The following is a 14603-nucleotide window of genomic DNA, read 5'->3' on the forward strand; positions in this document are numbered from 1 at the left end:
TGCTCATCCAGCCTGCTTCCTTGACTGCAGTCCTTGTACTAATAGTCAGTTTTTGCAGTGACCCTACCTAGCCTTGTCCCTGGGGCTCTGCAGGGCTCTTCTCAGGAAGCCCCATTCCTCCACCCCCACCACACCCCAGCAGCCGGAGGGGTCTGGGCAGAGCTCGCCCTGCCTGGCTCCACCTGCTGTCTCAGATTCGTCTCCTCCAGCTGCCCTCCTCACTCTCACTTGTGTTTGACCCCTGGCTGTCTGACTCATTCCTCTCTCTGGGAAATCTTGCCCGAAGTGAAGTGCTGTCATCTTCAAAAAGGGTGATCACTGCCACTGGCCTGCCCCACATGGGGCCCATTCCCTCCCTCCCCTGCTCTAGTCATCCTGGGGCTTGCATCATCTCGCCCCACCGCACTGGCTCATGTCTCAAGGTTGAGAGTCTGTGGACATTTCTCAGTCCTTCCGGGGCCAGTCTCTGCAGCAGCAGCTGACGGTGAGGTCTTATCTCTGCCAGACTTTCTCTGTCCTGAGTGCCAACGCTGCTCTCCTGCTTGCCTTCCTTTTAGGTTCCTTACCCTTGGCCCTGACTCAGTCTTAAAAGTTGGTTTCTCCCGGACCCGTCCCTGTCCTTCCTCTGTGTCTGCAGACCCCCTTACTCATGGTGCTGACACCCAGATCTTACACTGAGAACCACCCCACTCACACAGCTGCTGGATACGGAGCTGGGTACACTCTGGTTCCATCCCCAAGACACCTCAAACTGCATGTTTCTGTTAGAGACAGATATAATTATAATTCTGATGATTAATCATTTATTTACAATAATTAAATTTAATTCCCATGTTCAATGGATGGGGGTGTGCGAGTATTGTGTGTGTGTTTGTGGAAATGGTTAGAGATGAAGAATTTTTTTTTTAGAGATTAGAGTCTCACTTTCTCACCCTCAGTGGAGTGCTATAGCATCACAGCTCACGGCAACCTCCAGCTCTAGGGCTTAAGCAATTCTGTTGCCTCGAGCTCCTGAATAGCTGGAACTACAGGCACTGCCATAATGCCAGGCTATTTTTTTGTTACAGTTTGGCCAGGGCTGGGTTCGAACCTGCCACCCTTGGTATATGGGGCCAGCGCCCTTCTCACTGAGCCACAGGTGCCACCCAAGAGATGAAGAATTTTATAAGGTGAGAAAAGCTAAGTGTGTCTTTGTGGGAACAGGTGGAGCTACCTGGGAAATAAAGGTCCTGAAAAGAAGTCAGGTGGGGGTGAAGTAGCTACAAAAATGGCCAGAGAGCACAGGAAGGAGTGAAGAGAGAAACTTCCACAGCTAAGTAGATGCAGAGGAAAGATAAGATAGAGATAGAGATAGAATTAGAGATAGAGATAGAGATAAAGAAATATTTTGTCAATGGCTTAAAAAAAATGAAGGATATTTTCAGGAGACAATTTTTAAAGGGAACTTTTATAGTCACCATATAATAATATTAATGTAACTTAGCCTTCTTCCCTCTTTCTCCCTGTTCCTCTCTTCATCCTTTCCTTTCCTTCTCTCTCTCCTTTCCTTCCTCCCTTCTTCTACTCTTTTATTCTTTCTCCTTTTCCCTCTTTAGATTTTTCCTATTATCACTGTGCCTTGTTTGTTTATTGTGTCTTACTGTAATTATTCATCTGCATGTTTACATAGGCAAAGACCTTTTCAGTGGCCAAGTTTTAGTCAGCTCCCCTGACTCTCCTTCTTCATTAGGCCTCAACCTTGGCACTGGTCTTATCTTTGGCCTGCCAAGCCCAGTCTTAGCAAAATATCTTGCTAAGTTATTACCCACCCTTGATATCTGATCACCCTTGATTTCTAATCAATGTCTCATCCACACCTTTGATATCTAAGTCCTTAACCCTGATTCATGCAAGAATTCTGTTGAATCAGTTTAGAAAGAGTTCGTATTTTCTTGATGTCTCTTTGTGATTTTCCATCCATTAGCCCCACTCTTCTATTTAACTATAAATTCCCATTTGTCCTGCTGGGTTGAGAGGTGAACTTGCTCTCTTTCCCCTATTGCAGTAGTTTTGAATAAAGTCTCCTTATTGTCTTAATGAGTGTCAGAATAGTTTTTTTTTTTTTTTTTACTGTATTCTCCATACCGTTATAGACCTTTAAGGACAGGGACTGTACCATTTATTTGGTTTCCCACCTTCTTTAAAGAGCCTATGACAGTGTGAAAATGTTTCGGGGGAAATTTTAGCCAAAGTTGAGAGGGAACTTACTATGATCCCAGGGGTTATACCTAGGTTATTTTTATGTTAGTGATACTAGTTCAGAACTCTAAGAGACACAGACAAAACTATTTTGTAGCTAAACATTTTTGTTTTCTGCTTAAAAAACTGAAATAGTAATTCAATATTATCCACCCAGGCTTCTCAACTTGCATCTCTTTGAAGTGGCAGTGGTTATCACTATGACCACCCTATCAATAAAGGGAACTAAAAGCACATGGACACAGCTCTGATTCTCTTTCCTTTTCTATTTGGGAAGATTGATAGCAATGCCATCCAGGGACAACTTTTTCTTTTTTATTTGGGACAGGGAGAGTCAGGCTTCCTTTATTCTCCAACGGTTAATAGAAACCTATAGTCATATGCAGACATTCTCAGATTTTGTAGATAGGGGTTACATCTCTAGCTTCCCTAACAATGAAGAATCTGACATTTTTGTTCAGCCTGAGTCATCTTTTCAAAACTTAAACCTTTTTCCAAATTATGCATAGAGATGTATACATGAGAACATTAAAAAAAAGAAAAGAAAAAGAGATGTATACATGAGAACATTAAAAAAAAAAAAAGAAAAAGATTCCACAAGAGAAAAAAATGCACTTAAAAAACATACAGTATGGTACATAGGTCTAAGGGATACCATGAACTTGAGATAATTTCCCTCCATTAAATGTAATAGAGATAACACTGGAAAAAAGATTGCTACGCACAACTGGAAATACCCACACAAATTATGGGTATGTGAAGGTGCATTTTGGTAGGACCTCCCCTTTCAAAGCTTCCTGTGTGACTTGTATTTGGTCACTGGTTCCAATTTCTCCACTTCCTGTTTCTTGATTTACAGAAATGAAGAGGATACTTGGGGTGGAGCTCTCAATCTCGTTTTACCCTACTCTGGCCTAAATGTGTAAATTACTGAAGTGATGATGGGAGTGGGGAGAACAATGCCTTATTTGGGCTGGTTATTTCTTTGGCTTGTCACAGGAGAGAGGATGGAACGATTTAATAGTTCAGGTAAGGGTTTCTACTTTTCATGTTAACACTGTGAGTCCTGTGGTCAAAGCTTAAAGTGACAGATATTTGGAAACATGAGTAGCACGACATATTAACATACAGTTAATTTCCTTGCTACTGTTAAAAAGGGAGTAGGAGGAGAAGGACGGGGGACAACAGCTTTCAACTGATACCAAACATTGATGGAGATGATCCAGTTACTGTAGCTGACTGTTAAGTGAGAGCAGCTAAAGAGGATCAGCAGTGGTCCAGCCATCTTTCACAGGAAACCAGGCCTGCTATTGGTGATGCTGAGATACACTGCAGGGAATTAGAACAGTGGTCCCAAACCTTTTTGGCACCAGGGACTGCTTTCATGGATGACAATTTTTTTTTATGGATGGCGGGGTGGAGGATGGCTTCAGGATAATTCAAGCCTGGTCCATATATTGTGTACTTCATATCTATTATTATTACATTGTAATATATAATGAAATAACTGTACAACTCACTATAATGCAAAATCAGTGGGAGCTCTGGCTTTTTTTTCTGTATTTGGACATTTCCAGCATCAACCTCAGCTCCACCTCAGATCATAGGCTATTAGATTCTCATAATGAAAGTGCAATCTAGATCCCTCACATGGGCAGTTTACAGAAGAGTTCTTGCTCCTGTGAGAATCTAATGCCATCACTGCTCTGACAGGAAGCGGAGCTCAGGTGGTGATGTGAGTGATGGGGAGCGGCTATAAATATAGATGAAGCTTCACTGACCTACCTATAGCTCACCTCTGGCCACACGGCCTGCTTCCTAACAGTCCACGAACTGTGTCTGGAGCAAGGGGGGTTTGGGGACCAGAAATTTAGAACATGCACGTCCTTTCCCTGACAAAGGGGCAACAGTGAAGAAGAAAGACATAGAAGTGGAAGCTTTATCTCTTGCCAAATCAAGTACTATTCGTAAATATAAGTTGGAGTTTCATCTGATGTGTTTCTTTGTTGTTTTGTTTATTGTGATTTTCAGATTGTTACACCAAAAATCTCCTTTGGATACCTTCTTCAAAGAGTGAAGAAGAAGAGTTTATCTTATTTTGTGATTTGCCAGAGCTACAGAAATCACATTTCTGTCCTGGAAGGCAATGCTTACCAGCACAAGCCTCTGAACATCTGCCCTGTGGGGGTAGTAAGGACCTATCTGATGTCCAGTGGTCCCTACAACTTCAGAATGGAGACTATTTACAGGACATTACAGAAAACTCTCCTCACATCCACCAGGAGAAGAATAGCCTTCATTTTTTGACCCGAGATATGAATATTTCTGGGTCCTATGTTTGTAGACCCAGGAGCAGGTACGTTCCAAATGCATTCCTATTTGAAAACATTTCCAAGTCCTTTATTATGTAGATAAAATATTTATGTTCACAAGACCTCGTTAATCTTTTAGGAGCCCTCAGGATGTGGCCTGTTGTGTCAAGACAGTCTTAGAAGTTAAGCTTCAGAAAAATGCATCTTGTGATAACTCAGTTTTACATACGCAATACCTACTTCTCGGTAGCATTAGCTCCATTCATTGCCCCAGTCTCAGCTGCCAAAGTGGTGTACAAAGTCCAGAGGTGACCTGGTATGAGGTAAGAATGAGTTCTCTGATATTAATATAAGAACACTGTTTTTGTGGTAACATCTCACAGGTACTTTATAGAAATGTGTGTTTGAGAATTTGAGGTTTAGAGCGCCTCAAAACCTGGCCCTTTGTCTGTGCAGGAGACCCAACTTTCTAAAATGGTCTTGTTCCCTGGGTAGCCATAGAGCCTGGCTACTCTAATTATCAAAACCATCCTTTTGATCAATGCCAGCAGAATTTCTAAAATTCAAGTATATTACACATGAGTTAAGACATAAACTTACTAACGTCTGCTAACACAAGAGCACAGGTTAATTCATTTTTGCTGTCTTTGGAAAGCAGTGGGCACTCAGAAAGGGAAGGGGGAAACCACCAAGAAAGTCTTGAAGGGTTTCTGAAAGAAATAAGACTGGAATACCTTCCATAAAGGACACATCTGGATGACAATTAGGATAAGCTCAAGATGGTCATGGGTGACAGGTGTCTTGCACAGGTGACATAGTAGGAGGCAGTACACTGTAAAGAGAAAAAGGGAATAAGGGTAAGTTTCTTAATGATGTGCCATAAACCACATGTACGTGAACTCCTATAACAAAAAACATTTCACATTTTCATCATGGTTTATAGTTTTTCCAAGTTTTAGCAGATATACAAATGCTGCTTAAACATTTTCTTTAACAGAGCCTCATGTCAGTTAACCCCCACCTGGGTGGTGGGTTCTGGGAAGAGAATTCATACTGCTGCCATACAATTGCAAAAACTGAAGTCCAATACTTTGCTTTAAAAATCATGCATAATTTTATATTTAACTTTATAATACATGTTTGTGACATAAAAATATCATTTTAACGTGCCACCAATTGAAGTCAGAAAGATGGATTCATGCTTATCTGGTGGTTATATGTGCCTCAAATTTTAAGAGAGGCTCCTGGGAGTACATTTAGGTTCAGTCAGTGCGAGAAGAGAGGACATTTCTTCACTTGATTCTTGACACACAGTGATGATAGGGGGACAGATGTTATGACATGCTACACAAATAATTACACAGAGAGGACACATGGCATGGCTGTCATCTCATATTTGTATTTTAAAATGACTCATCTGAGGGAATACTAGCCTCAATGAAATCCTAACCTAAGAAACATTAATTTTACTACCTCTAAACTGAGGTGAGTAAGAAAAACCAGTATTATTTTCTGTTCTCTCTCAAGAACAATACTTCCCTTGGTTGAAAGTCTCTGTAATCTGGGGTGACAGATGTCTCGCTGTCTAGGTGGGCTGTTCCAAAGCATACTCATCCCAGTTATTTCCGATGAAAATATGTTTGAGTTTTTGATATCGTGTACATGAAATGAAAGCTATTTTCACTTTTCAGATGGCACAAGCCACCTAGTAGTTGCCAGTTCTCTTCATCTATTGCTCATATAAACCAAAAGAAAGCTTTGTTTCACTTCTCTGAAACTTTGACTGTGAACATGAGCGTATGTTTAATGGTGAACAGACAGCTATTTGAAAAGTAGGTGAATGTGGCTGTTGTTAAAATTATACCTCTTCTGATACAGATTTGGATGGGTCCTGGTTCGGATTCTGTTTCATGAATTACACGTTATGCACATACAGTGTAACCTGAAAGTCACAGACTTCATGGCAATAGCATATCACTAAACGTGGTGACAATTAGGTGAGGAATAAGCCCCAAGGTCCCTTTCCTCAGGTTAGCTCCCAGTTTCTTGCACAGAAACTGGGTCGTACTTAAGATCTCTGAACAGACAAAGCTAACACTTGCTGATAGGATGAACACAGTATTATTGAATTTAAGTTAAACTGCTGGCCAGGGATACCAGATGCACAGAATATCTAAATGAAATAAATCCAGGGGCTTGGAATCTCTGGAGGGTTATAAAATATTTTTAATAGGCACACCCAAAAATTTAGAATTGGAGATTCTTTTTAAATTTTCTTCAACTGTTTTATTTTATTATATTATTTTAAATTCTTTTTAATAAACAGTAATAGCCTACATTTACAGGGTACAATATATACAATTACGATGATGAGGTGAGGCTTTGATATATGTGTACTGTGTGGAATGATTAAATCAAACTAGTAAGCATCACCTTGCTTACTTATTTTTGTAGTGAGACATTTGAAATGTACTCTGTTAGTTATTTGAAACATACAACATATTAACTATAGTTACTCTGCTCTGGAAACAGATTTTACAACTTATTTCTCCTGTCTATCTGAGACTTTGTACTCTTTGGCCAACATCTCCCCATTCACTCCATCCTTCCCCCAACCAAGCATCAGATAATCATTATTCTTGTCTGTAATTTTAGGAGTTCAACTTTTTAATATTCCACATATGAGTTGTCTTTCTGCACCTGGTTTAGTTCACGGAGCTTAATGTCTCCTATATTATCATATTGTTGTAAATGAGATAATTTCCTTCTTTTTAAGGGTGAATAATATATACAGGGGGGTCCATAAAGTTTATGTGCAATTTTAAATAGTTGGCTATAGTGTGTATACATATATGTATTTTCTTTATCCACTCATCTGTTGGACACTTAGGTTGATTCTGTATCTTGACTTCTGTGAATAATTCTGCAATGAACATGGGAGAGCAGATAGTCCTTTGAGATATTTATTTCAATTCCTGTAGATACATACCAAAGTATATGTGTTCCAAAGATATATACCAATTCCCGACATGGCATTGCTGGATCATATAGTATTTCTATTTTTTAGTTTTTTGGAGGAGCCACCATAGAGTTTTCAGTAATTTCTGTACTAATTGACACCGCCACCAAAAATATACATGAGTTCTCTTTTCTCCACATCCTCACTAATATTTTTCCTTTATTTTTAATTTCTAATGAAAGTTTAGAGGTTACAAGTATTTTTTGTTACATTGTATGATGCTGTACCCATCATACATTATACCCATCACCAGAATAGTGTACATTGTACCCAATAAGTAGATTTTTATCCCTCAATCACTCCCACCCTCTCTTCTAAATGATCAAGGCCCACTACACCACTATCTGACCATATGTTACCTCATTAGCTCCCATTTAGAAGTGAGAACACATACTATTTACTTTTCCATTCCTAAGATACTTTGCTTAGGATAATGACCTCCATTTCCACCTAACTTGGTGGAGAAGACATTATTTCATTCCTTTTTATGACTGAGTAGTGCTCAATGGTGTGTGTATATACAGGGGTGCCTCCACGGTAGACCTTCTTCCTACATTGACGACCTCCTTAAATTGACATAATTTTCAGAGACTACACAGGTACCACATGTATGTGTCAGTACAGCACGCCTCGTTCCTTATGTTGATCAACTTGATAGGTTAACTGGTTTGTTACAGTCCCTTGGGTGGTGAACTTACAGAGGTTCTACTGTACATTACAGATACCATATTTTCTTTTCCACTCATCAGTTGTTAGGCACTTAGGTTGATTCCATATCTTTGCAATTATAAATTGTGCTGCAATAAACATTTGAATGTAGATCTCTGTTTTATCAAATGAGTTCTTTTCCTTTGGGTAGACATCCAGTAGTAGGTTTGATGAATTGAGTGGCAGGTCTACTTTAGTTCTTTGAGGGATATCCACACTATTTTTAGTTTACATCCCCATGAACAGGGTATAAGCATTCTAGTTTACAGCGACCTCACCATTTGTTGTTTTCTGAACTTTTGTTAATGGCCATTCTGACAGGGGTAAGGTTATCATTTCACTGCACTTTTAATTTGTATTTCCCTGATAATTAGTGATGTTAAATTTTTTGTGTGTTTTTTGGCCATTTTTATATATTCTTTTGAAAAAATCTGTCAAGTCTTTGGCTCAGTGCCCATAGCATAGTGGTAACAGTGCCAGCCACATGCACCGATAGGGTGGGGTTCAAACCCTACCTGGGCCAGCTAAACAACAATAACAACTGCAACAAAAAAATAGCTGGGCATTGTTGCAGGTGCCTGTAATCCCAGCTACTTGAGAGGCTGAGGTGGGAGGATCACTGGAGCCCAAGAGTTTGAGGTTGCAGTGAGCTGTGATGCCACAGCACTCTACTGAGGGCAACATAGTGCGACTCTGTCTCAAAAAAAAAAATCTGTTAAGTCTTTTAGCCACTCTTTTATAGGATTATTTAGGGTTTTCTTTTTTCTTTTTTATCTTGCTGATTTGGTTGAGTTCTTTGTAGATTCTGGATATTAGCTCTTTGACAGATGTGTAACTTGCAAATATCTTCTCCCATTCCATAGGGTTTTTATTTATTCTGTTGATTATTTCCTTCGCTGTGTAGAAGGAAATAGTTTAATTAAGTTTAATTTAGTTTAATTAAGTCCTATTTATTTATCTTTGTTGCATCTGTATTATATTTGCTTTTGGGGTCTTAGTCATACATTTTTTGCTCATATACTAATGCCCAGAAGAGTTTTACTTATGTTTTCTTCTAGAATTTTTAGGGGTTCAGGTCTTACATTTAAGTCTTTGGTCCATCTTGAGTTAATTTTTAAATATGGTGAGAGACAGGGATCCAGTTTCATTCTTCTTCTGGATGTGGCTATCATTTTTCCAGCATCATTTACTGAATAAGGCCTCCTTTCCACAGTGTATGTTTCTGTATGCTTTGTCAAATATCAATTGATCATAGCTATGTGATTTTATTTCTGGGTTCTCTATTCTGTTCCATTGGTCAATCTGTCTACTTTTACACCAGTAACACACTACTCTGATACTGCACTATAGCCTTGTAGTATAATCGGAACTCAGGTAATGTGATGCCTCTAGATTTGTTCTTTTTTGCTTAGGATTGTTTGGCTATTTGTGCTCGTTTTTTGGTTTGATATAAAGTTAGGATTATTTTTTCTAGATTTTTGAAAAGTGATGTTAGTATTTTGATGGGAATTGCACTGAATCTGTAAATCACTTTGGGCAGTGTGTCCATTATAACAATGTTAATTCTTTTTATTTTTTATTTTATTTTATTAAATCATAGCTGTGTACATTAGTATGATCATGGGGCATCATACACTTGGTTCGTAGACCATTTGACACATTTTCATCACACTAGTTAACATAGCTTTCCTGGCATTTTCTTAGTTATTTTGCTAAGACCTTTATATTCCACATTTACTAAGATTCACATATACCCTTGTAAGATGCACCGCAGGTGTAATCCCATTAATCCCCCTCCCTCCACCTACCTCCCCCTCCCTCCCCTCCCTTTCCCCCTTCTCCCTATTCTTAGGTTGTAACTATTCAATCCTGTAATCCCTCTACTGGGCATATACCCAGAAGACCAAAAATCACATCATAACAAAGATATTTGTATCAGAATATTTATTGCAGCCCTATTCATAATTGCTAAGTCATGGAAAAAGCCCAAGTGCCCATCGATCCACAAATGGATTAATAAATTGTGGTATATGTACACCATGGAATATTATACAGCCTTAAAGAAAGATGGAGACTTTACCTCTTTCATGTTTACATGGATGGAGCTGGAACATATTCTTCATAGTAAAGTGTCTCAAGAATGGAAGAAAAAGTACCCAATGTGCTCACCCTTATTATGAAACTAATGTGGGACCTTCACATGAAAGCTATAACCCAGTTACAACAATGTTAATTCTTCTAATCCATAAGCATGGTGTGTTTTTCCATTTGTTTGTGTCATCTATGATTTCTTTCATCAGTGTTTTCTAGTTCTTCTCGTAGAAATCTTTCACTTCCTAGGTATTTTGTTTTCCTTGTAGCTATTATAAATCTTACTGAGTCTTGATTTGACTCTCAGTTTGACTCTTATTAGTATATAGAAACACTTCTGATTTGTATAAATTAATTATGTAACCTGAGAATTTACTGAATTTGTTTAGCAATTCTAAGAGTCATTTGGTGGAGTCTTTAGGGTTTTCAAGATATAAGAGCATATCATTCGCAAACAGGAATAGTTGGGCCTCCTCTTTCCTGATTTATGCCCTTTAGTTCTTTCTCTTACCTCATTGCTTTGGGCTAGGATTTCCAGAACTATGCAGAATTGAAGTTGTGATAGTGGCATCCTTGTCTTGTTCCAGTTCTTAAAGCTAATGTCCGCATTCAGTATCATGTTGGCTGTGGGTTGTTATATATGGCTTTTTATCATTTTGAGGTATTCTTCTGTATTTAGTCTGATGGATTTTCTTTTGTAAGTTATTTTTTTCTTTCCTGTGTCAGCTTATAGGATTTTCTACTTCACTTTGACTTTGGTCACTTGCAACTATGTGCCCTGAAGATATTCTATTTGCCATTCCTCTTTCAGGTGTTTCATGAGCTTCTTGTATTCGGATATCTAAATCTCTTATGATATCAGAAAAGTTTTCCTCAATTACTGCCTCAAATAGGTTTTCCATGCGTTTTGCTTTTACTTCTGCTCACTCAAGGATACCTGATTCTTGTATTTGCTTGCTTTACATAGTCCCACATTTCTCTGAGAGATTGTTCATTCCTCTCCATTCTTTTTTTCTATATGTTTGAGTTAATTCAAAAGCCTTGTCTTTACCCTCTGATACTCTTTCTTTTGCTTGATCTCATTCGTTGTTATAACTTTATACTCACTTACAATGCATCCTTAGTAGTGAAGTGAATCTCTCGTGGGCAGAAGATGGTTAGGTTTTTTTGTAATATATATCTATTCAGTCCTTTTTATGTTTTTGATTGGAGAATTTAATTCATTTACATTTAAGGTAATTCTTGATAGGTAAGAAGTTGGTACTGCCATTTTGTGATTTGATTTCTGGATATTTTGCAGGTTTTTTGTTTCTTTTTTTGGCTGTTACTGTCTTTCTTTGTGTTTTGATGGTTTTCAGGGTGCTTTGAATCCTTCTTTTTCTATTTGTGCAACTACTACCAGTTTTTGCTTTGTGTTTACCATGAGGCTCACACAAAACACCCTGTTCTTATAACAGGCAATTGTAAGTTATAACAACTTAACTTTAGTCACATCTAAAAACTATAGTTTCACTTCTTCCCCTCTACCTTTTATGATTTTTATGTCAAAATTTACATGTTTTGTTATTTGTATTCTTTAACAATTTATCATAGCTGCAATTGTCTTTTAACCATCACAGTAGCTGTAAAATTGCTTTATACATTTATAATACTAGAGAATTCTGAATATGACTATACATTTCTAATACCATTGTTTCTAGTTTCTTTTTTATTACTAATTAGAAGTCTTTCATTTAATCTTATAGAACTTCCTTTACCAATTTTTATAAAGTTGACTTACTGGTAATTAATTCCCTTAGCTTTTCCTTCTCTGGAAAACTTTTTACTTCTCCATTATTTCTGAAAGCTTTACTGGGTAAAATGTTTTTAGTTAAGAGGTTTGGGTATTTTTTTCTCTTTAGCACTTTGAATATATCATCCTGGCCTATATGGTTACTACTGAGAAATTCACTGATATTAGTACTTCCCTGAATATGTTATATTTCTTATCTCTTACTGCTTTCGGTATTCTGTTTTTGATTTTTGGTAATTTAATTATACTGTGTCTCCGTGAACTCCTAGTTGGGTTGAATTTGTCTGGGGACATCTGAGTTTCCTGTACTTAATATTTTCTATCCCCAGATTTTCAGCCACTACTTCCTTAAATAATAGTTTTTTTCTCTCTCTTCTTCTTTTAAAATTTCTTTACTCTTGGGGCGGCACCTGTGGCTCAGTCAGTGGGGCGCCGGCCCCATATACCAAGGATGGTGGGTTCAAACCCTGCCCTGGCCAAACTGCAACCAAAAAATAGCCGGGCGTTGTGGTGGGCGCCTGTGGTCCCAGCTACTCGGGAGGCTGAGGCAGGAGAATTGCTTAAGCCCAGGAGTTGGAGGTTGCTGTGAGCTGTGTGAGGCCACAGCACTCTACCAAGGGCCATAAAGTGAGACTCTGTCTCTATAAAAAAAAAAAAAAATTCTTTACTCTTACTTTTCTTGATGATATCCTATAATTTCCCTAAGACTTCTTCATTCTTTTTTATTCTTTTTACTTTTTGCTTCTCTGACTGAATGATATCAAATTTTCTAACTTCAGAATCACCGATTCTTTCTTCTGCAAGGTTAAGTCATCTATTAAAGATTTCTACTGATACTTTTCAGTTAAATCATTGTATTATTTATCTCTAGAATTTTCATTTGGTTTTGTAATTGTTTCTATTTCTTTTTCCAAGTTCTCATTGTATTCATGAATTGTTTCCAAAATTAATTTGATTTTCTATTCATGTTTTTTAATAGTTTCTTTAAGATTATCCTTCTGAATTCTTTGTCAGTCATTTCATAGGTCTCCAATTCTTTAGGTCTCATTATTGTAGATTTATTAGTTTCTTTTGATGATGTTCTATTTCCCAGATTTCTCATCATCTTTGTGTCCATGCATTGATGCCTGTACATTTGAACAAACAGCCACCTCTACTGATCTTTGCAGATGTGGTAGTAATACGCCTTCACTATTTAGTGTAGCCTGGAATTATAGATGGGGCAGCTGGTACTAACCCCACGTAAGAAGAACTTTTTGTCATGTTGTCATGTTTTCTGGTTGAGCTTGGCTGCTACCTGTGCTTTGAGGTCAAATGAAGCTGTTGTTTATGCTCTGTTGTCCAGTGAAATCACTGGCTGGACTCTGTGGTCAGGCAGTGCTGCTGTCTGGGCTCTGAGATTACCTCTGATTGTCAAGGTTGCAGATCATTTTACCTAGATGGTGCTACTATTGTTTAGAATCTGTAGTTAGGCAGTGCCACACACTGGGATTCAATAAAAGATGAGCTCCCTGTGGTTGCTTCTCAGCCACTCAGCCTGGGCAGGGGCAGAGGCTATGTTCCACACATATATATGGACTTGGTTTTGCTTTGGATCTAGTGTAGCCTCACAGCTCTGCTGTGGGTTGCTACTTGGTTGCTGGAGCTGGGTGGGGCCATCTGCTCCCACTGCTGATAATTGTTGATCTGTACTTGCTTTCTGGCCTAGAGATGCCTCAAGGACAGCAATAGGAACTTACTGGTCACCCTGCTTGGAAATTCTTAGTTACAACATTTAATGATGAAAAGTCAGAATTAAAGTGATTTATTATTTTTTTCTAAGAACATTTTCTCTATATTTCCCTAATTTCTAGAAATGCATTGGCATAAGCAGACTTTAAATAAGTGATAATTGCATTTAATGGAATGGTATTTTTATGATCTTTGACACATGGAAAATTATAATGAAGGGCAGTAAAGATGTCTCTTTTATAGTGCTCTAGAAGCAGGAGTGTCCAACCTCTTTTTTTTTTTTTCTGCCAAGCATTGGAAGAAGAATTGTCTTGGGCCACACATTGAAAATACTGACACTGGAAAAGCTGATGAGCAAAAAAAATAGGTCCATGCATAATTTTCACAATATCCAACATCATAGCTAAGCAAAATTGGCCTTGAAATAATGTGCATGTGACCTCAGGCCTCAGGTTGGGCACCTCTGGTCTACAGCAAGAAGATTTGGGTTTCATGAACACTGCTGTGACCACTTATTATTTGCAATGTTTCCATTGGTGGTTTAAGACAGTCTCACTCATGCCACATTCACTTTCCACAGTGCTGACGTGGCTGCTCACTTGTTTCTGAGCCCTGTGTTCCATGGAATTTTTGCACCTAGCCCAACCACTTCTCTTTTATTTTTGACATAGTTCTTATGACTGGCACCTGTTGGCATTCTGTGAGCCTAATA

At 38.3% G+C, this 14603-nt stretch overlaps 1 protein-coding gene across 1 annotated transcript in view; it reads left to right on the forward strand.

Moving 5' to 3' along the window:
* The window catches only part of IL18RAP (interleukin 18 receptor accessory protein), a 37278-nt gene that overhangs the window by 2918 nt on the left and 19757 nt on the right, over positions 1-14603 (forward strand). The window contains exons 3-6 of the mRNA XM_053589956.1: positions 1068-1169; positions 3098-3267; positions 4270-4594; positions 4690-4873. Coding sequence (XP_053445931.1) covers positions 3177-3267; positions 4270-4594; positions 4690-4873 — 600 coding nt within the window. The 5' untranslated portion in view covers positions 1068-1169; positions 3098-3176. The remainder of the gene's footprint in view (positions 1-1067; positions 1170-3097; positions 3268-4269; positions 4595-4689; positions 4874-14603) is intronic.

This window comes from Nycticebus coucang, chromosome 4 (genome assembly GCF_027406575.1).
Source record: "Nycticebus coucang isolate mNycCou1 chromosome 4, mNycCou1.pri, whole genome shotgun sequence".
NCBI classification, from domain to species: domain Eukaryota; kingdom Metazoa; phylum Chordata; class Mammalia; order Primates; family Lorisidae; genus Nycticebus; species Nycticebus coucang.